Consider the following 26,726-nt stretch of genomic DNA (forward strand, 5'->3'; position numbering starts at 1 on the left):
CCGAAAATAGGAACACAGCCCTAGGAAACTTTGGACATCGGTAGAAGAATGCAGAAGTGGAAACTCACTAACGGCACAAACTTTATCAGGATCAGGCTGGACGCCAGCAGCATCAACCAAGTGACCAAGGACTCGTATTTGATGGTGGCTGAAATGGCATTTTGCAGAATTGAGCTGTAGGCCAGCTCGTTGAAAAACAGCAAGGACAGCTGAGAGTCGGTAGATGTGGCTCTGAAACATTGGTGAAAACACAATGACGTCATCAAGGTAGCAGAGGCATGTGGTCCATTTCAATCTGCGCAACAGAGAGTCAATCATGCGCTCGAAGGTAGCAGGGGCATTACACGGTCCGAAAGACATCACTTTAAATTGGTAGACCATCTGGGGTGATGAAGGCAGTCTTTTCACGATCTCGTTCATCCACTGCAATTTGCCAGTAGCCAGAGTGCAAATCAATCGACGAAAAATAACTGGCACCGTGTAAGCAGTCCAGTGCATCATCAATACGCGGAAGCGGATACGCGTCCTTTTTGGTAACCTTATTGAGGTGACGGTAATCGACACAAAATCTCCAGGTATTGTCCTTTTCAAACACAACGACAGATGACGCCCACAGACTGCAGGAAGGTTCAATAATATCTTTGGATTTTGTCCACGTCCGTTAGGATCACCTGGAGTTCAGCCGCAGACACATGGTAGGACCGCCGGTGTACAGGAGGAGCGTCACCAGCGTGGAATCGATGAGTGACGACACGGGTTCAACCAGGCGGGCGTTTGCCAAAACCAAAGATGTCTTCATAGGACATCAGAATGTGGCAAAGGACATCAACGTAAGCAGGTCGTAAATCGACGTAGTAGTTCTGCGGAAACCCGCAAGGTGGAGAGAAGTAATGAATAAAGGGAAAAGCAGGCATCCACCCGTTCGTAGCAATTGCTACAAAGGAAACCCAAACGGGTTCCTCGAAAGGAAAGCCTCATAGTTGAAGAAAAATTTGTCCTGGTCCGGGACTCGAACCCGGGACCACCGCCTTTCCGGGGCAGCCGCTCTACCACCTGAGCTAACCAGGCGGCTAGCAGATGGCAGGGCGAAGTCAAATTTGTCGACAACACGAAGCCAAGGCAAGAGTTTGACGTAGTAGTTCTGCGGAAACCCGCAAGGTGGAGAGAAGTAATGAATAAAGGGAAAAGCAGGCATCCACCCGTTTGTAGCAATTGCTACAAAGGAAACCCATACGGGTTCCTCGAAAGGAAAGCCTCATAGTTGAAGAAAAATTCGTCCTGGTCCGGGACTCGAACCCGGGACCACCGCCTTTCCGGGGCAGCCGCTCTACCATCTGAGCTAACCAGGCGGCTAGCAGATGGCAGGGCGAAGTCGAATTTGTCGACAACACGAAGCCAACGCAAGAGTTTGACGTAGTAGTTCTGCGGAAACCCGCAAGGTGGAGAGAAGTAATGAATGAATGGTTGAATGGAATGAATAGTAATGAATGGTTTCCTTTGTAGCAATTGCTACGAACGGGTGGATGCCTGCTTTTCCCTTTATTCAGGTCGTAAATCAGTAGCTATCATTGGCGTAAACTTTTCGTTGCGTGAAATAGGAGGGGCAGAAGCTGCCGCAGTGTTGAATCGTGGTTCGTGCGCAATAACAGCTGCTCCACAGTCTTTCAAAGGGGACAGCACAGCCAGAGATACACCCTCAGGAAGCACTTCCTGAGTGTGTATCTCTGGCTGTGCTGTCCCCTTTGAAAGACTGTGGAGCAGCTGTTCTTGCGCCCGAACCACGATTCAACACTGCGGCAGCTTCTGCCCCTCCTATTTCACGCAACGAAAAGTTTACACCAATGATAGCTACTGATTTATTGATTATTGACAAGAGTTACAATTGAGCTTGGTAATGCTATTTGACGAGCCAGGAGGATGTTGCAAAGTGGAGATACCATGTAAGGACCATCTCGAAGTGGTGGAGAAGGTGACATGAGGACATAAGTCACAGCATCAGGTTGCAGTCGAACAAATTCAGTAAAACGAAGTCGGGACTTGTGGTCGTCGGTCGGGTCGGCAAAATAATGGGGCAGTTCAAGACGAAGGGTGCCAGTTGCACAGTCAATAAGTCCTGAATGTGCAGTGAGAAAATACATTCCAAGAATCATTTCGTAGGGACACTCCACCAGTGCAGTGAACAGGACTAACACTGGATGGCCGCCGCACAATCCCAATACGGCTGTTGTACTGCCATTAGCTTCTCGGATGGCAGGCGACTCAGCAGGTGTCAGGACTTTACGGAGACGGCTGCGAAGATCTGATCGCATAACCGACACCTGAGGGCCAGTATCGACGAGGGCTTGAATGGGTACATCATCAACAAAAATTTCAACAAGGTTCGGTCGAGCAGCAGGGGTCAGCAGAGGTTTTGCAGTCCAAGTTGTCAATGCAGCCTCATCTCCGTGGGCTGCACTGCTTAGTTTCCTGAGAAGCGGCCCGCGTAGGACAGGGACGAGGGACGTTGAGGTGTAGGCGAATAGGCGAACAGTACTGATGGCATTACGGCAAAGGCGAGCGGCTAGTGGTGTGTCCCCGAGAGGGAAGGCCGGCGTGATATTGTTACGTGTAGCTGGAGCCCAATACAATATACAATTTATTTACAGGGAAGGGAAGCTAACGGCAGGCCAAAATGGTGACGCTATATCAAGCGGGCCCACGTCGTCTTCTTCCTCTTCAGTGCAGCCTCACTGTGGCGGCTGTTCCGTAGCATCACCCCCGGCGGTAGAAGCACCGTCCCGGTGCTTAATCTACACATCCGCGGTGAAAGGTGTCTGGTATCGCTTCAGTCTCACCACGTGAACGATGTCACTTGCAGCCGACAATGACGCTGACAGGTCGGCGGGGATGACTTCATACGTGACATCAGTCACTTCTCGCACCACACGGTATGGGCCAGTGTAGCGTGACAGCAGCTTTTCTGAAAGGCCCACACGTCAAATGGGTGACCAGAGAAGCACCAGAGAACCCGGAGTAAAGTGCACGTCGCAACGGTGGCAATCATAGAGGCGTCTCTGATGCTCCTGTGAGGCCTCGAGACGGGTGCAGGCGAGCTGGCGTGCGTGGTCGGCGTGTGCGATCGTGTCGCGGGCGTATTCAGTGGTTGAACGTGTGGCCAAGGGCAACGAAGTGTCCAAGGGCAACGCGGGTTCTCGGCCATATAGGAGATAGAATGGTGAATAGACGGCGGTGTCATGACGCGATGAATTATACGCGAACGTCACATATGGTAAGTGAAGATCCCAGTCGTGGTGGTCGGTCGCAACGTACTTTGAAAGTATGTCGGTGATGGTCCGGTTGAGGCGCTCCGTGAGGCCGTTGGTCTGTGGGTGGTAGGACGTGCTGAACTTGTGCTTTGTCGAGCAGGAGTGGAGGATGTCCTCGACGACTGTCAACAGAAAGCTGCGGCCACAGTCAGTGAGTAATTAGCGCGGAGCACCGTGCACTAAAATGATGTCATAGAGCAGAAAGTCAGCAACGTCAGTAGCACAACTTGTCGGAAGGGCTCTGGTGATTGCGTACCGCGTCGCATAATCAGTAGCGACGGTGACCCATTTATTTCCGGAGCCCGAGAGAGGAAACGGTCTAAGAAGGTCTAGACCAACACGGAAAAAGGGTTCCGGTGAGATGTCGATCGGCTGGAGACATCCAGCTGGAGGTGTGGAGGGCTTCTTCCGGCGCTGACAGGGCTCACAAGTGGCAACGTAGTGCCGCACGGAGGGGGCGAGACCCGGCCAAAAGAATCGACGGCGTACACGGTCGTATGTGCACGAGACGCCCAAGTGTCCAGCCAAGGGAGCGTTGTGAAGTTGTTGCAGGACGCTCGAACGCAGGTGTGATAGAATTACGAGCAGACGGTCAAGGCCATGTGGATCGAGATTGCGGCGGTATAATGTCCCCTCCTTAAGGAGAAACATCCGGGGAGAGGCGTCGCCAGGCGTTGACTTCAGATGGTCGATGAGGGTTCGTAATGAAGGATCGCGGCGTTGCTCGTTGCTGATTTCAAGCAACTGGGAGACAGAGAAAACGCAAGCGATGGCGTTCGCATCAGCCGGTTCGTTGACGGGGTAGTGGGACAAACAATCGGCATCCTGGTGCAAGCGTCCCGTCTTATATACCATGGAGAAGGTATATTCTTGCAGGCGTAATGCCCAGCGAGCGAGTCGTCCCGTGGGGTTCTTGAGAGAGGATAGCCAGCAGAGCGCGTGGTGATCAGTGATGACACAGAAGGGGCGTCTGTACAAGTATGGACGAAACTTCGCAACAGCCCACACAAGAGCGAGGCACTCGCGCTCTGTGATTGAATAATTGCGCTCAGCGGGTGATAGCAGTCGGCTGGCATAGGCTAAACGCGGTCATGTCCACGCTGGCGTTGTGCTAACACTGCTCCTATGCCGTGACCACTGGCATCAGTTCGAACTTCCGTTGAGGCAGACGGGTCAAAGTGGGCCAGAATTGGAGGCGTGGTAAGGAGAGTAGTGAGCTGCGAAAAAGATCAGACATGGTCAGGTCCCCAAGAGAATGGGGCGTCTTTCTTCAAGACATCAGTAAGGGGACGTGCGATAGTCGCAAAATCCTTCACAAAGCGTCGGAAATATGAGCACAGCCCTACGAAACTACGAACGTCCTTGGTAGACTTCGGAACAGGAAAGTTCGTAACGGCGAGAATTTTGTCCGGATCGGGTCGCACGCCTCTGGCGTCCACGAGGTGTCCAAGGTTCAGAAAGGGGCGACAGAGGCCGAGGGCCTCGGGCAAAGTGGCAATCAGCATATGGCCGAGGCGAGGAGTACCAGCGGCTACTACGGCAGTGGCAGGAGATGTGACCGACCTGGGAGCAAGCAAAGCAAATTGGCCTGTCATCTGGTTTTCACCACTCAGAAGTGTTCCGATATCGATTCGGGAATGACTGTCGAGGTGCAGCAGAGGCAGGAGCGATAGGGATGTGACGTGGGCAAACGGCAGACTGGATGTCCATGTTTGCAATTTCCTGGCGAACAACAGCTTGAATGAGCGAGATGGTCATGTTGTCATGCGTATAGGGGCAGTGACAACCTGGAGCCATAGCATGAAGTTCACAATGGACGACCTGCGTCACGCTTGGTGTTGTAGGCAGATATGACGCCGGAGGGTCGTTATGTGATGCCGGAGGATCTTTGCAGGAGGAAGTGGTAGCCCTATTCGGAAGTCGGTCGAAGCTTTGTATGATGTGTTTGCTCTTTGCTTGCTCAAAATTCTGGCATTCCTTGATGATGGACTCTGTCGTTGAGCAGTTCCTGCAAAGCAGGAGGTTCAATCCTTCAATATGTGTCCAACCTTATCGGCCTCCAGCATTTCCACGTCTGCTTTACAACAGAGAGCCAGAATGTCTTGAATATACGTGATGTACAATTCGGTTGATGTCTGGGCATGAGACGCTAACTCTTGCTTGGCCTCCATTTGATGGCCCACAGGTTTTCCGAAAAGATAGCGTAGCTTTTCCTTGCAGGAGTCCCAGCTTCTAATGTCAGCTTCATGTGTCTTGAACCATACCTTCGCGGTCCTTCCCAAGTAAAGATCAGGCTGGCCAGCAAAAGTGTGGCATCCCACTTGTGCTTACAGACACGTTCATACGATGTGAGCCAGTCTTCGACGTCGACCTTGCCAGTGCCAATGAAGATTCCCAGGTGACATAGCTGGGTTAGCACAACTTCCGCTGGTGTCTGAGTGGCGGAGGCAGCGTCAGTAGCCATAACAGCGGAACCTATGTCAAGCCCACTGCGAAGATCCAGGGTCAACTTGTGGCGAGGGTACCCCGCACCTCTACCAAAATGTTACTGTTGTGAATCAGCATGCGCCGCTGACACGCCTCTTGTTAATCGGCAGTGGCTGCAGTGACATCACAAGATAAAAACTATAAAAGCTACACTAACCTTTAATAAAGCATTCGTTCTTTGATAAACCACTTGTTGAGTTACTTCAATGGCGACAAGGCTGCCCACCACCAGGCGACTGTCTGCTCCACGACGGCCCACACCGGACCGCCGGGTTTAGACGAAACGGAAGACAGTTGTGACGCCTACCAGGTGCGTCTGGAGTCCTGCTTTGAAGCATACGAAATCGTTGACTCAAAGAAACGACGAGCCCTGCTAATGGCAGCCTTAAGCACAGCAACAGTCGGCATAATAACGGGACAGTGCACGCCGGCCAAGATGCAAGAACTCACCTATGAGAAGCTGCATCAACTGCTGAAAGAACACTGTGCCACAGGGCAACAAAATAGCGGAGTCCTGCAAGTTCTTCCCCAGATGCCAGCGTCCCGACGAAACAAAAAAGGACTTTATTGTGGTAATTCGGAAGAAGGCTTGCAGTTGCAACTTTGGTGCGGCACGGGACAGGATGCAACGAGACAGACTTGTTTGTGGTCTACGTGATGCTGGAGTTTGTCAGAAGCTTTGTCAGAAGACCTTCGCTGACGCTGAAAGAAGCCAAGATATAGCTTTAACAGCCGAGATGGCAGCCCTCAACATTGATCATATGGAGAAGACACAGGATTATGGCAACATTCGTGCCGAGAGGAGCAAGGTGCAAGGTCAACCGTATTACGACAAGACCCATCCGAGCACTTCTCAACCAAGCGAAGACGTCGTTTGCTTGTGTTGCGGTAGCACTAAGCACAAGGCAGCAAAGTGCAAGTTGCGCTGGGCGGAGTGTTTTCACTGCGGACGTAAAGGGCGCCTAGCTAAAATGTGTGTATGGAAACGAGGAGTGGCCCATTGTGAGGAGCATTCTTCAGAGAGCAACGGCAACGAACTTTGTCGACTGAGTTTGTACACTGCACTGGTAAACTGGGTCAAGCCTATGGTTCACACCCTCTGCTGGAGCGGAGTTCCGCTGACAATGCAAGTGGACACTGGATCGCGTGTCTCCATCATTACATAGAAAACATACTGCAAGCATCGGCATGTCTGGCCTGCGCTCTGCAAGACGCCCTTGCAGTTGTCCTGCTTTCTTGGCAAGCTCCCCGTGAAGGGTCAGCTGAAGCTTCCGGTCTCGTACGCGGGAAAAATCCTAGATGCAACTCGAACCGTACTGCAATGTGATGGCCCGAACTTCTGCGGGCGCAATGCCATCAGCGCATCTGAGCGCAGCAGAAGGCCCGTCCTCAGCATTCTCGGCGAGGAAACCTCCGGTGAGCAAAATGTCCCTGACAGTACTTTGGTTAGCACACTCTTAGAGGAGTTCAGCGATTTGTTTATGCCAGCTCTAGGGCTAATCGATGGCCTCGCAGTCCATTTGCGGTTGTGGGAAAATGCGATGCTGCGGTTCCGCAAAGCACGTTCTGTGCCATATGCAATGCGGGAGCAAGTATCAAATAAAATAGACTTGTTAGGTATGGCATTCTCTCGCAAGTCAACAGTGCAGACTGGGCCACGCCTCTAGTTCCCGTTATTAAAAAGAATGGTTCCATTCGGTTGTGCGGCGATTTTAAGGTGACCGCAAATGTTGCACGTGTCACGGAGCAGTACCTATTGCCAAAAAATATAGGATATCTTTGCTAACCTAAATGGTGAAGTATTCAGCACCATCAGCTTGAAAGATGTTTACAGTCAGTTGCCGCTTGACGAGGAAACGAAGATTTTGGTCGTAAACACTCCGAAAGGCCCATTTTGCTTTAATCAGCTTCCTTTTGGTGTAGCCTCTGCTCCTGCGATTTTTCAGAGATGTATGGATGGCATCCTGCAAGGCATTCCGGGCATTCAAGTATATTTGGACGTGGTAGTCACGGAGAAATGCGGCAACTGTGAGATGCTGCGTGAAGTTTTCAGACATTTCCGGCAACATGGTGTCAAGCTGAATCCACAGAAATGAAAGTTCTGACAAGCAGAAGTTGAACTTCTGGGACATCGTATAAATACGAATGGATTGTTACCTCAGACGGACAACATTGCTGCAATAACGAAAATGCAGTAACCAACGGGTGTTACAGAACTTCAGGCATTCTAGGGCTTCGTGACCTACTACCACTCATTTTTGGAAAACTTGGCTACTGTTCTAGAGCCGCTGCATGAGCTGTTAAGAAAGAACACACGGCGTAAGCGGGGAGCGAGACAAAATAACGCATTCCAAGCAACAAAGCAGATGCTAGAGGAAGCTAAGTTCTTGGCGCACTACGATCCAAGTAAAAAAAAAAAATTAAATTATGGGGTTTTAACGTGCCAAAACCACTTTCTGATTATGAGGCACGCCGTAGTGGAGGACTCCAGAAATTTTGACCACCTGGGGTTCTTTAACGTGCACCTAAATCTAAGTACACGGGTGTTTTCGCATTCCGTACGATCCAAGTAAGCCGCTTATCTTGGAAACCGATGCGTCGTCCTGTGGTACTGGCGCAGTGCTATATCAGAGTAAATGGGCAAGATCGACCAATTGGGTTCTAGTCGCGAACGCTTTCAGCTGCTGAGCCTAATTACGCGCAAATTGAAAGAGTGGCATAGGCTGTTGTCTTCGGGGTTACAAAGTTCTGGGAATATCTGCTCAGGAATCATTTCACGCTGGTCACAGATCACAAACCTCTTCTGAGCCTTTTCAGCCCCAACAAGCCCATTCCCACCATGGCTGCTGCCCGGATTCAGTGTTGGTTCCTCTTGCTAAGCACCTACAACTACAAAATTCAATTCAAGCCAGGAAAGACATTGATTCCTGCAGACACCCTCAGCCGTTTACTGGTGCAGAACGAGCATAACGACAATAAGGCTGCAGATGACGCTCATGAGTATGTTCTTCTGACCGATCACCTCAACACCTGTCCTCTGTCGGCTTGGCTAAGACTGAGTGTGACTAAGACTAATACCCGTGTCACACGGGCCTTCCAACCGATAGTCAGTTGACTCAAAGGTCAAGTTCGAGCTGCTACACGGGCGGTTTCGAAGGCAGCCGAGTCGATAGTCTATCGAGTAAACGGAGCACCTTACAACTATATCAAAATCTCGATGGCCTTTGAGCAACGGAAGCGGAAACAGTGTGAACATGCCCTCTCATTCACAATGTGCTCGTACTATCGGTTAGAAAGAACAAATCAAACGAAAATGCTCTAAAAATACTATATGTGAGTTTTATTATTTATTCAATAAAGTATTTTTGCCACTTGATATTTCGAACTGCACATACTCTCGACAACAGCGACATGCAGCGGCGCAAACGTTGCCGCAGTTTCGCTACTCAACAACTTAAAAACTAAACATGTATGTATGGCAATGTATAAACATTTCTTTAAATGTATAAGCAAACATAAAAGAAATTATAGTACTTTTAAGTGGTTTTAATGTTGCTTAACTTTTCGTGACATGAAAACGAAAGTAAAGATTGGCAGCGCCCCACAATTTTACGAGAAACGCCTGAACCACTCAACGGCCTTTCGAAAGTGCCGTGTAGCAGCCAGACAACTCCTTTGAGTCGATAGAGTTGTGGCATTTCGAAGGCCGTCGACTGGAAGGCCTTCCAAATGTGCCCGTGTGACACAGGTATAAATAGGAAAACCGGGGAGAAATGAGTTTTGCTGTCTGGCACAAAAACTAGGGAGAAACGAGGCATTTTGTTGTCCGGTAGCCCAAAATTCAGAATTTTCTGCTAAGTTTTACCAATGACTAATTCAAACAATGGTCCCCTTTTAGATACAAACCTTCTTTTTAAACAAGCAAAGACATTCACAGGAACATGTAATGGCAAAGAGAGCTGCTCGCAAATTATGTGACGAACTCACCTGTACAAATACTAGTTGTCAGCCATTATTAGTATGTTTAAACGAAACCAAATTAACAAAAAGGACAAATAGAGACCGGTTAGGCAATCCCTTTTTTACACTGTTCGCTGCACATTTTTAACAAAGGAATAAAGTACAAAGTAGTTCACAAGGGCATGCTTTGCAGCAGGTGTGATGCTTTTCTTTATGTTATTAGCCCTTGCTGATGCACTTTATCATAATGTGCATTAGTATGTGCACTCTTAGGGTTATGTCAGGCCTTTTGTCCTCGTATGTAGTCGTCCTGTCTTGCTTGTTCTGAATACAGGCTTTTGCAATTGGAACAGCATTCATGAAATGCCAACTAGGTGAGTCAGCCACCCTTCCGTGGACATAACGTAGTTGGGCAAACATCCTCTCAAAGTCACAGCTACCATTCGCAATGCAGAACAACGTCAGTGTTCCATTAATTCGCTTCCTAGAACATTACCATTGTTTACACGTATGCAACACGCCGGAAATGCTATGCAATAAGCCATTGTCAAATTGGAATAAATGAATGAATGTGTATTGTTTAGTGGCGCAAGGGCCAGGTATGGCCAATGAGCGCCATGACTGATAATGTTGTGTTAAGCGCTGATTTGTGAGTTGCGATGGTGGGATGTAACATGGCTGCAAAGGGGCCTAAAATCAATTCGTATCACAGAAGCGTAAAATGACATATAGTATAAAATTATGATAGTGATGAATGTAGTTTTCTATGGATATAGTACGCATGATATGTGATCATGGAGTTAAATTGCAAAAATACGGAAATAGCACCTATGCCTCCGGGAGGCCTTTGAGCCCAAAGGCTGGGAGGCAGGTGCTTTCTTTTAATGCAGTTACCGCAGCAGAAACCTCAGTTAAGAGGCCGTGCTACGGATTTCCTGGTGATATAACATGAAAACTATGTACATCTTTTAAAAATTCGAACAAGGATTGATATTTAACGAGTGGTTCTATACCTATGATCATTAGAGGATGAAGTGGATGATGAAGATTCAGAGAAGGCTATAACAAAGGGCCAATGACTGGCAGAAAGAATGAATGAAAGTCGCAAGACTATTAGCTATTAGTGGTTGTAGTGTTTGTGCATTGGTATCGGGAATACTGCTTTAGTAGGACAGTGAGAGCGTGGCCAGGTGTTTTAACACGTCTTAAAAGGACACTAAAGGTTACTATGAAGTCAAGGTAAAGTGATAGAGCAATGCTCTAGAACGTCTAAGGCATCAATATAATCGCGAACAGAGCTTTAGTAACCATAAAATTGAAGTAAATGCATGACACAATTTGAGACCCTCCAGCGACATTCCGGTACCAGCCCGATGACGAAGGTACTCATCATAATTTATGTCAATAGTATTCAACTACTCGTATTAAGATAATTTCATTAGGTTATAAGACGGAAGAAAATGCTACTTGTCTACTTCGATTCTAAAAATAAAGACAATTTGACATTACCCTTTAGTAGTATCGGCGGTCAAAAGGTTTTGTTTTCGCTCGACTCTACGTGCTCGACTATGGTGCTCTTGCATTGACCAGGGGGTGCTGCGAAAATGGCGTAAAAAAGCGCCCTCCGTCCTGAACTGGGTAGTACCAAGCTCGGTCGTCTGCTTCGGAAAGCACGTTTACAATATGGAACCGCCACTTTCGGTTTTGTTGTACCACGGCTTGCAGCGAATATCGGGCGCCGAAGATATTTTCAGGGGTGGCACGCTGCGTAGAGGCAATAAATTATGCAACGCCGGATACGTGTACGCTGTTCAAGAAATAAGCGGCGGAGTTTTAGCGCGGTGTCAATCGCAAGTGAAGCAAGTCGCGTACAAAGTTGAACTTCAGGTACGGTTTGCACACTGCTAGATTCAGGCGTACAAACGTGAGGAAATGCTTGCTATAAATGAATTCACAGCAGCGATGAGCAGACATCATGTGCATGTAACTTCTCGAGTGCACGACGGTACGCACCGCGACGGCAGCAGTCTTCTTTCGACATAGCGAAACAGCGGGCCTCCTGCAATCTTTGTTGACTGCATGCTGCTAGACAAGTAGTTATGCCTGCAATGTAGTAGTGGCCATCTGTCCCTTTAGCAACTGATTAATAACTGATGCAATGCATATGAGCTCGCAGTGACGTATGTGCGAATCACACTGCAGCGCGAGCTCGCGTGCGCTGCACCCTTAATGTAGCTTTTAATGACAGCGCTCAAACATCGATGTGCTGCAATCAATACTACCTTGCTGTGCTGCCTCAAAGTGCTGGCTTGAGGTCAAGGATGAGCACATTTAACTCTCTAACCTGTACTGCTCGTAGTGGGGTAGTGAATTGTTGCCGAATCAGCCCGACCATTTGGGGTCATTTGCACACACCTGGTAACTTCACCATTTTGCACTAGTCAAACTGTTAACTGTCGCTGTGGCCGGGTCTCGAATTGTGAATCACCAGCCATGCCTGCTGCTATGTTGGTCTGTCGTCAGAGCTGTAGGTGCAAAAGACCGAATTTTAGCAACGCAGATAATCAAGCAAGCTTCAAGACAGGCGAAGCGGTCAGCATGGCGCGAAGTTTCGCTTACCAAGCGCGACGAACAGCAGCTAGCCAGCGTACCCGACGCTCCGCTTTGTGAGGCCTTGAAGGAAAACGGTAGAATCTGATGTTGGGATTCAGGCCTTCTTGTTCATGGCAGCACATGATGCAGAAGTAATGACGGTGACACTTTTTCAAGGGCGAGCTAGGTCTCTCAGGATCGGCGTCGCCGATTCCTTCTGCTTCCAGCATTACGTCTCACGAAGAGTCAGTTTTCGTTCAGCTATAGGCTGCGGCTAGCTCGCAGCGTGGTCGGCGTGGTCTGTGAAAAGTGACAAGCCTTTTCGCACTCGCAACAGGACAGAAAAAAGTGCGAATCGATGCAAAACTCGGGCTAGAAATGTGCTTCGCCCCAGCCAGGGCTCAATACTACCCAAGCCGGTACTACCCAGATAATGTTTTGCGCGCCGCCACCAGGCGCCGCTACTATACTTCACACTCCAGCGCAAGACACCCATGCGCCGCACACGTGCTTTGGAGTTTCAGTTGTTTCATTATCGCGTCGTGCTGCGCTGGTTTTGCTGGCTCGCGAAATTTTGCATTTGGAACAAGCAGAGAGAATGCCACGTCCATGTGATGTTGTGGGATGCACAAACGGTCCGCAGAAGTTGGCGAAGGGTAGTTGCCGCGGCGAATTCAACGTTACTTATAACTTTGTGCCAACGAGTGAATCTCTCCGTTCGAACTGGTTCGAACCTCTGCCACAGTACGTTGCAAAGAGCCGAAAAATCGCATAGTGTGCTCGCTGCACTTCCGTCCAAAGGTTCACGAGTTCAATGCAGACTTACTGAAGTCGTGTGGAGTGCTTTTCAAAGCAATGCTTTCCCATAGCGCTGTTCCGTCGGTCTTGCCTGCATTCTCCGAAGTGCAAGAACAACTGCAGGTCGAAGAAAGGGCGGTGAGTGTGGCATTTGGTTTTCACGAAGGAAAAGCTACAAATGTGCGAATATGTACAGCCATGACATACAGCTGCCATCGTAGTAGTACGCAACGACGCCGACAGCGCGAGCCCTCAGCAGCAGGTCACGTTCATCAGTGCTTAAATCGCTGAAGTCGAGCCTAGCATCGCGAGCCAATGTGTTGTCAGGGTCGTCCATTGCAACGAGCGTCAAAGCTGGCCTCTTAACATAAAGAACCAGCTTAACGTCGTGCGCTATCCCTTCCGCTAGCCACCATAGTTCCGCTTTCGTGCTGCTGTCGGCTCTGTCTTGGCTCTGTTTCTGGCTGCGCGTTTGCATTTTGCGCAGAAAAGCCGTAGCGCTGTCTGCGGGCGCCGTTTTACTCACCGACGGCGCAACATCACTATGAGACCATGACGTCACCACTCCTCTATCGGAGGGCGGGCGATTTGAACTGCGCTAGAAGTACGCGGACGCTTCAGAATGCATTTTCTCTTAAAATAAGTATCTTCTTCGCACGAGACAAGCGTTTCGAGGTTTCTGGCATGGTATTACAACAGTCCACGTTGACTTAATATTAACCTTTAGTGTCCCTTTAAATTGCAGAAGTCAAGCCCAGCATCGCGAGCCAATGTGTCGTTGTCAGGGTCGTCCATTGCAACGAGTGTCAAAGTTGGCGTCATAGAATAAAGAACCAGCTTATCGTCGCGTGCTTTCCCTTCCACTAACCACCATAGTTCCGCTATCGTGCTGCTGTCGGCTCTGTCTTGGCTCTGTTTCTGGCTGCGCGTTTGCGTTTTGCGCAGAAAAGCCGTAGCACCACCTGCGGAGACCATTTTACTCACCGACGGCGCAACATCACTGTGAGACCATGACGTTACCACTCCTCGATGGGAGGGTGGGCGATTTGAACTGCGCTAGAGGAACGCAGATGCTTTAGAACGCATTTTCTCTTAAAATAAGTCTCTTCTTTGAATGAAACAAGCGTTTCGAGGTTTCTGGGATGGTATTTCAACAGTCCACGTTGATTTAATATTAACCTTTAGTGTCCCTTTAATCCAGTTGGAATAGCAAGGAGTAGTGTTTATTTTATTCAAAGAGAACACAGAAGGGAGGGCACAGCAAATAAAAATCTTCAAAAGAAATGCACCGCAAATAAAATATCTTCAAAAAAGGATGGTAAAGCCTATGGCAAATCGAGTTGGACATTTTCAAATACGAATAAAAAGAGATACTTACAGAAGCAAATATTTTCAAATGTGAGCTATTAATATCAACTGATAGCAAGCTCATTGGTATGAGGCCTGAACTTTGTCACAAGCGAGATTCCTTATGAGCAGATGGAAAGTCAACCTCAACTGTTCTGACATACTCTCAGCACACGCACAATGCCGCAGTGTCACGCTTCACTGCTTTAAAGAGTTTATTTTGGTTTGCATGAGGGACACCTGCATCTCTGCATCACACAACACTTTGCTTTTTGAGCTCAAGCTCCTTCAAGAAAGTGGTGGTACACGGCACCGAATGGCAAGAAAATTAATAGCGAACATTAAAGTATCTTGCCTAAGCATTGCCGCGGTGGTGGCTACAGATTCCAGCAGATCTGCGTGCGAAAACGCCAGTTCGAGGTGGCGAGATAAGCAAAATGACAGCGATGGCGGCTTTGATCAATGCCGTTTTGTATACCTACAGTCACGGCAAAACATTTGGAAAATCAGACGACGCAAGGTTCTTGCGTCCAAAATTTTACTTCTTATACATTGACTCTATAGGGTACGCAGTAGTGGTGCCATGAAGCTAATTTATCGGGCACGTCCCCAAAAATCGAGCGTCCGGAAAATTGGTCTTGTCTGTACACTGGCAACTCTTCCAGCCGACGAGACGGTGTCAAAGACGATTCATTATGATTCTTCTCTCTTACTTGAGCCAGCATTAGCGAGACTTTCATACCCTTTCAATAAAATTGCAGCCAATTTTCCCTCATAGAAGCACAAATTCCCTGAGTTTTCCCTGAGTATTTCCAGACTATTGAAAATCCCCGAGAGTTCCCGGTTTTCCCAGTTGGTAGACACCCTGAAAATAATAATTAGCAAGATTCTTCAACAGGAGTACAACATAACAAATAGTGAGTGAGGTTCTGATTTGCAAGTTTGCAGAAATAACGGTTCCAACACAGATGAGGTGTTTCTTTTCATATTGGACAAGGGTGTACCATGTCAGACACATTCTCAGAATAACTGACAAAGCTTTTCGAGAATATGCGCATTGCACTCTTCAACAGAGCTACTGCCCCAAGTTAGAAAGTTCTGTACATTACAGCTGCTGGGAAAGTAGCATGCAAAGAAATAGATGGCTGTAGCGGAGGCACTCGTAGAGAAAGCAGAGAGAGAGCGATGTACCCATGCAGATTCTGCTCCATTGATCGATGATGATACAGTTGCTGACAAGACAGTGCACACAATGTGCTTATAAAGTTTAGAATTCAAGAAAAGCTTCAACATACCACTCAAAGTAAGAGCACCCTATATTCTTCAAACCATTTCACCGACAGGCTTTTCACCCATCCATACAAATACAGCTGTGAGATTCTAGTGACTTGTAGGCTTTCGTTTATTCAAGGGTAACAAAGTTCGCTGAGAACAAAGATAGCTAACAATACAGCGTGAGTTATCTCCGGGAAGACGATGAGATCAGCAGTAGCGTCCGGCATCAACATATTCCGATCAATCTATCCGTGCCACAATTTTTCCTTGTACCATGAACACATCTATCCAGTCAACTGCTAGTAGCACTCGGCATTACTCGAAGTTGGCAGCATTCTGAGTAAAAGGCTCAGACTCTCGTGTCACAACACCACTGCCATCACAGTCACGACTATGTCACAGCAGTCACAGTGCATTATCAACATGGCTGCTTCACGAACCGACAGGCAGATGTGATGCTGTGTCTATTATGTATTATTAATGGGACAATAAAGAGGAAAACAATCAGTTTATATTGGTGAAGTTTCCTTGACGAACTCTTCTTTTGTTGATTTCACAGTAATAGGCTGATTATTAGAAGAGAAAATGATGGTAAAAGTTCCATTTTTGATTTTCGCAACGAAACCCTAGGGCCAGTACTTGAGTGTGATGTCACAATTTCATAGTGTTTTTCACATTTCGGCCTTTATCGTTCTGTAAATGTTTTTAAAGCTTCCCAAGTTCAGTCTTTGACTACTTTAGTATACAATGCAGTCTATATTTACCAATCAAATTTAACTAGGCACAAACAGAATCCATGACGTCACAGCAAGATGGTGTGGGAATTTCAATCTTCCTCTTTTACATCTTTTCTGGTAAGAGTGACTTTATTTAGTAATGTAATTAACTAAACCAGGTCAAATCATTATTCTCTTTAATCTCCCTTTAGGAATGTTGCATCATGTATTAAAATTGTATTTGTATCTTGTATGTGTTATTTCATATTTGCTGCTTCAGAATGTTCCAGCACTCACCTTGTGACCTATAGGTTCAAAAGTCTGAAAAAAGCTGACAATATTGATAAATAAAATTCATTTAACAAACATGCCACTATGAACCTAAACCTAAATTGCAGTGACGAAAAAGTTGTTTGATTAAGGCAAATCTTCTGGAAAGCAATTTTCAATCCGGTATAATTAGCTCTACATCGGGAAAAAGTGCTACGTTGACTGTTCAGCTCTGACCGTGTTTGCGACTTTGAATCTGGTAATAGTGCTTCCGCTTTGACAGATGGATCCCCTGCATCGACGTTGGCTTCTGACAATCAGTTGTTATCCTAATTGAAAGCCCTGTTACTCACCGTGGTGTATCTTTCCTATTTACCGATATTAAAAGCATTGTCAATAAACGTGAGGCACTGTCATAAATCTTGGACACGTGCTCCGCTGATGTAGTTCTACTTATTGAAACCTGGTTATCGTCAAGAAGTGACAGCTCTGAGCTGTTTGCATGTGAAAAAAAGTATGCGATTTATCGCTGTGATTGCAGTGACAAACATGGTGGTGGGATGCTTATTGCTGTGGCCGATAACCTTGTATCGCATATGATTGTAACTAACTCAGCCTTGGAGTTTATTTGTGTTTACATTTATTTAAACCATACAAATTTTCTTTTTTTCGCATGCTACCACCCGCCAAATGCTGCTCCAGATTGCTGTGAAAAATTACATGACATGCTTAATTATCTGGTTCTACAGTTCCCGCACTTTCCATTATTTCTCTTGGGTGACTTCAATATGCCTAAAATTAACTGGTCTAGACCTGACAGGTTGTATCTGAAACATTACCTGGTGTTTCATCTTTTGCAGCCTTATGCTTAGACCAACTTCACTCAGATCGTTTCCCAGCCTACTAGATTTGGTCCTACATCGGCTAACATTCTTGATCTCATCTTAACAACAGCACCTGGAGTTGTACACTCGATTTCATACATGCATGGTATAAGCAACCACAGCCTTATTCATTTCGTTATAACAACTTGCAACACGCGCCAGCCTTCGAAAACAAAAATGTTTAGAAATGAGAAAAAGGGAGATTATGTCTCAATTAATAAGGAGCTTAAATTATTCGTGGATGGCTGCATTCCAACATTTTTCGATTGTACAGTGGAAGAGAACTGGATTTCCTTTAAAAATAAAGTTACAAGTCTCATTAACAAACACATACCATTACAAAAAATTTCAGGTAAACAATGGGCACCTTGGTTTAACACAACATTAAAGAGGCTACTGTACAAAAGAAAGCGTCTTTTTCGTTTTGCGAAGTCGACAAACAGTCTTGCTGGCTGGCGTGTATATCATAATAGTCTGTGCTCCTATCGCATTGCTATCATACAGGCACACTCCCTTCTCTTCTTTCCACCAACCCTTCCAAGTTCCGGAACTTTGTACTGCACAAAGTCGTGCCATTTCTGTTGTTGACTCTGCAGGACACGTGCTGCACAATGAGGAATGTTGTACTGTCCTGAATGATGTCTTCGCGAGTGTGTTTACAAAGTCAAATGCCATTGTCATGCCGCAGCTGCGTAATCACGATTTCTTTCGCATGGATGCAATTGTACTTGATTTTGCAGGAATAGCTAAATAGAGAAACTAAAGCTTTCGTCTTCATGTGGTGACGATGAAACTAACACGAAGTTTCTGAAGAACACAAAAGCTTACTTTTCAGTTTTCCTGTCATATCTCTTTACACAGTCCATTGAATGTAGTAAGCTGCCATCAGATTGGAAGGTCAGGAAAGTGGTACCACTCTAAGTCCGGGAACACGGATTCTCCTCTCAATTATCGACTGATTTCTTTAACTAGTATCCCGTGCAAACTTTTAGAACATGTAATTTACTCTAATCTAGTCTCATATCTTGAATCAAATGACTTTTTTTACCTCCTACCAACATGCATTCCAGAAAAACTATTCCTGTGAAACACAGCTTTTGTTAGTAATCACATCACAGCAGCTCTAGACCGAGGCTCCTTTCTTCATGGTGTTTTTCTTTACTTTTCTAAGGCCTTTTGACAAAGTACCTCATCAACTACTACTACTAAAAAATTAGCACTTTGAAAACTGACCCGAACATCCTCAAATGTATCTAATGCTTTTTATCTAACCAAACCCAATATGTTATCACTAACAATCGCGCTTTTTCTCCATGTTCTGTTGAACCTGGCGTCCCTCAAGGTTCCGTTTTTAGGTCTACTACTATTCCTGATCTATATAAATGATCTTCCAGATAACATTAGCTCTAGTATAAAGCTATTTGCAGACGATTGCGTTATCCATCACGAAATAAATAACCCTAATGATACGCTTGTCCTTCAATCTGACCTGAATAAAGTATCTGAACGGTGCAATAAATGGTCAATGACTCTTAACATCAGTAAATGCAAGTACATGACATTTTCGCAAAGCATTAATGCCTCAACGTCTTCAGAGTACAGAATTAATGGCATTGGACTGGAGCACGTCTGCCTACAAGTATCTCTGTGTCAACATATCTGATGACTTGTCATGGCATACTCACATTGACTACATCATAGGTAATGCAAATCGCACTCTCGGTTATTTCCAACACAATTTTTTCCAAGCTCCACAGCACCTAAAATTAATGCTTTACCAAACTTTAATCCGTCCGAAACTCGAATACGCGTGTGCAGTTTGGGACCCGGCTCACCGCACTCTCATTCAATCCATATAATTGCTTCAAAATCGATCAGCCCATTTTATTATGTCGAAAGGAGATCAACTGCCGGTTCGGATGCGAGCCCAAGTCTTTTCCTGGCGCTCCTTTTCTTTTCGACAATTACGCACACTGTTCGCATCTCACCATCTTCTGTCGCACATCCTCTTCATCGGTGTCGCTTCAGCCACACGTCGAGACAAGCCTCGGAAAGGTGTGTTGCTTTCTGGCCGTTTTAGGGCCGCTTTTGCGCGCCAGCGGGTGGCCTTGCTAAGCCTAATGCATGGCCACGACTGCGTTGATGACCGAGCCCGGGTCATCGAAGCTACCTCCATCTGACGACCATGAACAATGCCAGGGACAATCAGCTTTGTTGACGCCTACCCAAGACTGAGGCCAGGAAGCGGCTACGCCACGACCCGAAGGCGTTCCGGAAGCGTCTACCACAGAACACTCTGCTGGCATGCATGAAGAACGCTGTGGGTATGCTACCGCTGACCAACAACATAGACGCAAATGCCAAAGACGAAAGAACAATAGGGAACCGAACGAACGCAGCCGCAGCCGCCACCGTCGTGATAGAGACCGCTCTGCAAGTCTGTCAACGACGGGCAGTGCGGTATCGAAACGAACGCGGCACGACTCTTTCACGTCATCGACCTACGAAGACGACATGCAAACACAAGCACCACCGACATCCTCAAGCCTACAGTCTGATGTGACAACGCCACGTCAAGCAGAGACTGCATTGCACGCGTCTGTTGCGTTTTCTTACGCAAACTCAAACAGTTCTTAAGCAAACTCAACTGAGAAGCTAGAGACAATTCAAGACGCCGGAGCCCTCTCCCAGGACGCGTTTGAAGAGTACGGTGACAAAGGAGTGTGGAAAGTGCAACGCCGTAAGCACAACCAAACGCGGCCCGAGAAGGAAACACCGCCAGAAACTTTTGTGCTAGTCATTACACCACGGGTAAACGTGGCGCTCACGACTGTACCAGGCAAGGACCTCCACCGCAACTTCGCGATGGCCACACCCGCTGCCGTCAACACCAAGCCTTTGACGTACACGTTGCAACCAGCATCTAACACCATAAGATTGCTCGTTCACGACAAGAGGCAAGCAGACGGGCTTCTCAAATTTTCACACCTAGACGTGAACCACGGACAGATACCAGTACAAGTGTATCAGGCACCCGGACGAGACATGTGCCGAGGTGTTATATACAACGTTGACTGCAATGAAACAAAGGCTGAACTCCGGGCAGCCTTGACCTGTGAGCACCGACGTATCCTTGACGCGCGCCCAATGGGAAAGCGTGGGGCATGTCTACTGACTTTTGAAGGACGCCACTCTCCTAACAGAGTCGTGTATTATGGCCGCATCACCCGAGTTTCAATTTACGAACCTAAAAGCATCGTGTGTAATCGTCATCGCCTTGGTCACAAAAAGGATGTCCGCCCGCATGAAGCGGTATGTCCTACATGCGGCAAGACACACGAAGGTAGCACTACTGGCAATGAATGCAAACAGACGACGCCCAGATGCCACAACTGTGAAGAAGAAGGTCACACGGCGACTGACCCGAAGTGTCCAGCTAAACTGAAGTCCGATGCAAAAATTGCTAAGAAACTCCGCTCAAGGCCCCGCTCTCGTCGTAGAAGGCACGGCGCATACCGATCGAGAAGCCGCACTAGAACTGTCCAGTGCCATGACTTCAAATTGACGCAGCAGCTACTTGAACGTGAAAACATCTCAACGCAGCTACGTACCATAAAGGAAGCAGTGAACGAGATTGCTTCAAAGAACTGCGCACAACCAACAACGGGAGGAAACGGCTGCAACCTCAACTACGCAGCAGCGCTCAAGCGAACTCAACCAAGTGGAGACAAACCGGCAAACTCTTTACCTTATACCACATTTATGCTACCTTCACCATCGCAGCTGGTTGATACATCGAAAGACAGTGTAGCAGCTGAGTTTGCAGAACTCGCACGACAGAACGTCGAACTGCGGCAGAAACTAGAAGAGAACGAAAAAAGGCATGCAGCACTGCTTGAACGTGTTCATGCCAAGGGACAGCAGCATCCATGCAATCTGCAGGAGCTCACTAAAATGCAAGAAACAACCTCTACTACCACACAGCAGACAGACCTGGCTCTGCTGGTACAACAATTTTTGCACCCTCTCCTCCAAGCGCAGGAGAAGCACTTCCAACGACAATATGGCTTGCTCCAACAGCTCTTCGCCTTGCGTCAATAGCCACCCGGCTTCGCGTACAGCCCTCGACAGTCCCACTCCACACGTTTTACAGTGGAACTGCCGAGGGCTTGGCACTTGTGCGGCAGAACTGAACCTCTTGTTTGACTTTGTCGGACGCCCCCTTGCGCTTTTACTTCAAGAAACTAATGGCCCAGATCGGACACTACGACAGTTCAATGGTTATTACCAACCGTCAATAGAGCATAGAAACAGGAAACGACACCGAAACCCGCAGCACAATGGTATCGTCAGTGCAGCCGATGAATTTGTAATACGGGGACAAGCGGCTGTCTTTGTCCGCACAGACATTCCGCAAACACAGATTGACACTTCTCAGTAATCGACCGCCGTGCAGGAGGTGGTGGCTGTTCGTTGCATGATTGCAAAGCGATATGCAGTGCTGGTATCGGTATACATGCGCCATGAAGTTAGCTCCCGTACACGCGGTTCATTCACGTGGATTCGCACATTGCAGAGACGTTACCCAAACGACGACTGCCTGATAGGCGGCGATTTCAACGCCAAGCATCCGCAGTGGGGCTATGACTATCACACGCCCCACGGAATGGCACTCGCAGATGCCACGGAGTCAGCTTACTTAGTGCTCGCAAATGACACAGACTACCCCACCCGCGACGCCCTGCATAGTGGACAACATAACACGACCCCAGACCTGACGTTATCCACACAAGCCTACGTGAAGGACTGGCGATGCGATCCGGACGCCTGGGGCAGCGACCACTATCCACTGTGGATTACTTTGAACGTGGGACAAAAGCGTGCGGCCGGGCGCACTGTGCGCACGATCAGATGGGATACCTACAGAGGAGCATTTGCGGAGCAACCCAAGACTTCATCCGTACACGAGCGGGCGTCACACGCCCTGCGCAAGGCCACTACTGAGACTGAGGTGAGGGCTGATGCTCCGGCACCGGACATACATATGCTAAACATTTGGGATGCGCGCAAGCGAGCACAGTTGACGTACGAAGCCAATGGCCGACGACATCGCGACCGTGTGCGACTTCGACGTCGCACTGCCATCGCTAGAAGATACGCCAAGCGCCTGTATCGGGAACGTTGGAGCCAGCACTGCTCATCATTCAACGAAAGAACTGGCCTCCACAAGGTGTGGCACACGTTCAAGGCTATGGCAGGTCAGCATAAAACATGCAGCGCTATTTCAAACGCCTTGCTCAAAACTAGCCAGTCAGTCAGCCAACTCCAAGATGATGCCGCAAACACGTTTTTTCCCCAACCGTCGACGCCCCCGAACGTCAACATTTACCGGAAAACACCGCCAGTGACCGATGCGGGCATCCAGGCCCTATTCTCACTCTTCGAGCTTGAACAGGCACTTTCTTCCATCAACGAGCGCGCAGCGCGCAAGGCTATAACGGCGTGACATGGGCGGCTCTGAGGAATCTGGAAGAATACGCAAAAAAACAACTTCTCAAGGAGATTAACGAAGTGTGGATCAACAGTGAAATCCCAGCAGGATGGAAGCATTCAATAGTCACACCCATACTGAAACCAAACAAACAGCCAGATGTACTGTCAAACATGTGCCCTGTATCTCTCACACTTACGTGTAAACTGGCGGAGCGAATGGCCTTGACACGCATATCTCACTTTCTAGAAACAGAGGGTCGCTTTCATCCAGCACAGACAGGGTTTAGACCAAACCTTGGCACTCATGACAGCCTCCTACTTGTGAGGGAGGGGGTACTGCGTCGAAAGACAGTCTGTCGCGAAAAGCGACACCCCAGCGTCCTGGTGGCGGTGGACCTCCGTAAAGCTTTTGACACTGTGACGCATGAGGCGATCATTGAGGCAGCTGAGAGGCATGGAATCACAGGCTGCCCCCTCAACTTTGTGCGTTCCTTCCTTCAAGATCGCACTTTTTCCATACGGGTAGACGGAAACGTCGGGAAGGTTTACCCAAACATAGTGGGAGTTCCACAAGGCTCCATACTATCACCCCTCCTCTTTAATTTGACTATGATAGGCCTGGCTGACCGACTGGAGGCTATTTCCGAACTGGGCTTCACAATTTATGCAGATGACATCACGTTATGGACTGCATCACGACCAATTGATGAGCAGCAGGAGACCCTGCAGGCGGCACTTGACGTTATTGACCACTACCTGCCACAAACTGGCATGCAGCCATCTCCAGAGAAGACAACCTATGTGGTGATCCGAGGTTCAGTGCAGGACGAAGCAGCCCTCATGCTAACTCTCGCAGGCAAAATGCTGCAGCGAGTGGAAAAATCAGTGCGCGTTCTCGGGATACCTATTGACCGCACAGGCACAGCGGATGCGTGGCTCACAGACCTTCGTCGGACATGGCACAACACTCTGCACCTCATAAAACGAATCTGTTTCCGTATGGGCGGTGCTGGTACCGACGTATGCCGAAAGCTTGTTAGTGCTTTACTGACATCCCGAGCGATATACAGAGCGCGCTGTTATGACCTGCTTGCTCGGCACTGGACACAGCTAGAGGTACTCCACAAATCAGCTCTCCGTGTTATCACAGGGCTCCCGAAACACACACGTGTCGAGGAGCTACATCGCTATGCGAAGTTGCCTACCCTCCGTGCAACCATCGAAGCATCGAAGGCAGGACACGAGGAACGCCTGAATCGCACCAGACAAGGCAGGACTCTACTGGCCTACATGGGAAAGGATATATCAACTTTGCCACAACTGCCATCGGACATCTCACCGTGGGATGATATTGCTGTCGTCGACACTACACCAACGCCCCGAAACATGGGCGCTCAACATGCGCACCGCCGGGCAGCATTCGCTGCGCGTCATGTGCAGACATTGGCAGACGCACCGCCAAGCCATGAACAAGTGTACACTGACGCAGCTTTCGACCCACGCACCAGCGAAGGAGCAGTCGCCTACCACGTAGTGGGTTCTTGTGAGACACATTCTGCCTTTACAACTGCTGATGCTGACGACCCAATGGAACTTGAACTCCGCGCAATAGTCTGGGCATTAGATAGAGTTTCAAGCACCATGCAAGCAAAACCCATCGATATATACACCGACTCTCAGTATGCGCTGCATGCCTGCAAGTCGCGCCACACAGCATCATCGGAAGTACTCCTCGTCAAGCAGGCCTTCAGGTGTGCGGAGGCCCAGGGGGTCACTGCAACACTTCATTGGATTCCTGGTCACCAGGGCATTGAGGGAAATGAGAGAGTCCATGAGGCGGCGCGTGCCCTTTCCAACTGCGTCGTCTCCCGGGATCCTTCAGAAACCCTCACAGCCAGCACAAGCAACACGACAAATGGAGCCCCATATGACCCAGACAGAGCTCTGAGAGCAGCAGCCAACCGACGCAAGAAGGAACTCCATGCGAGTGTGCCCTCAGACCCAGACCCACTTCCAGCAGGTCTTCCCAGGTTGGGGCAGGTGCTGCTGCATAGGCTCTGTTCCGGCTTCGTCCTCCCACCGGATGTGCTGGCGCGGTGGCGACAGTACCGGCCACGCCGGGAAAGACACCCTCCATCTGCGTCTCCCAACTCCCTTCCATCGCAGGAACCCGGCCATCCCATAGCCTCCGCGAACCAAGAAGCGCTCCAGACACCACACAGGTGCCCTGACTGCGACATGGCCACGCGGCCATCCGCAGCCCATCTGTTTTGGGAGTGCCAGCGACACGCTCAACAGCGGGACCACCACCTGAGGGCGGTGAGAGTGTCATCCTACGAGGAAAGGAGTAGACCGGCAACTGGCTCGATGGATTCCGACAGGGCCATTCTGGACTCGCTCTTGGCTTTCGACAAGGACGCGCAGCTCCTAGGACGGCTCTGAATACGCCTCCCCCCTCCTCTTCCTATTCCCCATTATAGGCCTTCGCGCCATCCCTTAATAGATACATTTTGTCATCATCATTATGTCGAACTATTCACGTACCGCTAGTGTCTCTCAGATAAAATCGTCCCTGAACCTTCCTAAACCTTTAAACTTGGCACAACATCTCTTTAAGTCCGGCATCTTCACTTTCATTCACCTTCAACAGCTTCATTTATTCCACAAAGTGTTCCATCACCGTTCATTGAATCAGCAACTCATTTTGCAACCAGTGCATTTATCCTCCCGTATTGATCACAGCAATAAGGTAGCTGTTCCTCTTTGTCGCACTGACATGTTCCTGCATTCTTTTATGCCGGAAACCTGTTCTGAGTGGAACCGCTTTCCCTCTTCTATTGCCACCTTAGCCGATGTATCATCATTCAAAACCACTGTAACAGATCACCTTTTGAAATGGCTCGAATTTTGCTATTTCTTGATTTCATTATTTTACTGCTGTTACTATCTGTTTATCTTATCATGACGCATCGATTTTGTTTACTCATCAAAATTAGCTCACATGACATAACAGCATAATTTCATATCAAGAGATTTGCTGAGAGATGTGTTAGCCACACATCACTGGTACTCTATGACGAAGAATTTGAATTTTTGAACAATTCACTTTTCTTGCTTTTACTAACTTCTCTGCTTTGTACTGAAACACATTAGTTGCTTGTTGTGTGCAGCCTCATTTTTTCCTTCGCAATTCCGCTAACTTATGATGGCACATCACTAAGAACTTGCAACTCACCGAGACCCCCTCCAAAAGTCTCATCGTTGAGGGCATCGTAGTCATCCTCGACTTCAGCCGTGAGAAGCTCCTCCTCATGACTCAGCGGTTGCAACCCCTGGATAAATATTAGGCATCACTTAGAACATATTCCATTCAAAGTATCTTCTTGGGCAAGTTGGTGGTGTCAGTTACTTATTTTGGCACAATAGGAGACACATACAGGAACAGCACCGACGACATAAGGCGCAAGTTTTCGTGCACGCTTAACCAAAGCGCAAATGTGCAAACGTAGGTTTATAATAAAACAAGTCAATTACTACCGCAATCAAACGCAATCACAGTGATGCAATCGAAGTGTCGCTAACGCACGCAAGTCCTTTCT

The 26,726-nt window shown here is 48.1% G+C and overlaps 1 protein-coding gene and 1 non-coding gene across 6 annotated transcripts in view; both read right to left on the bottom strand.

The window, feature by feature from the left end:
• The window catches only part of Patr-1 (Protein associated with topo II related - 1), a 265,261-nt gene that overhangs the window by 237,417 nt on the left and 1,118 nt on the right, over positions 1-26,726 (bottom strand). For all 5 annotated transcript variants that reach the window (XM_075673867.1, XM_075673866.1, XM_075673864.1 and 2 more), the window contains exon 2: positions 26,363-26,459. In XM_075673867.1, the coding sequence (XP_075529982.1) occupies positions 26,363-26,459 (97 nt within the window). The remainder of the gene's footprint in view (positions 1-26,362; positions 26,460-26,726) is intronic.
• TRNAS-GGA (transfer RNA serine (anticodon GGA)) lies at positions 994-1,068 on the bottom strand. Its single transcript has one exon. It is a non-coding gene; the product is annotated as a tRNA-Ser (tRNA).

Source organism: Dermacentor variabilis, chromosome 11 (genome assembly GCF_050947875.1).
Source record: "Dermacentor variabilis isolate Ectoservices chromosome 11, ASM5094787v1, whole genome shotgun sequence".
In the NCBI taxonomy this organism is placed as follows: domain Eukaryota; kingdom Metazoa; phylum Arthropoda; class Arachnida; order Ixodida; family Ixodidae; genus Dermacentor; species Dermacentor variabilis.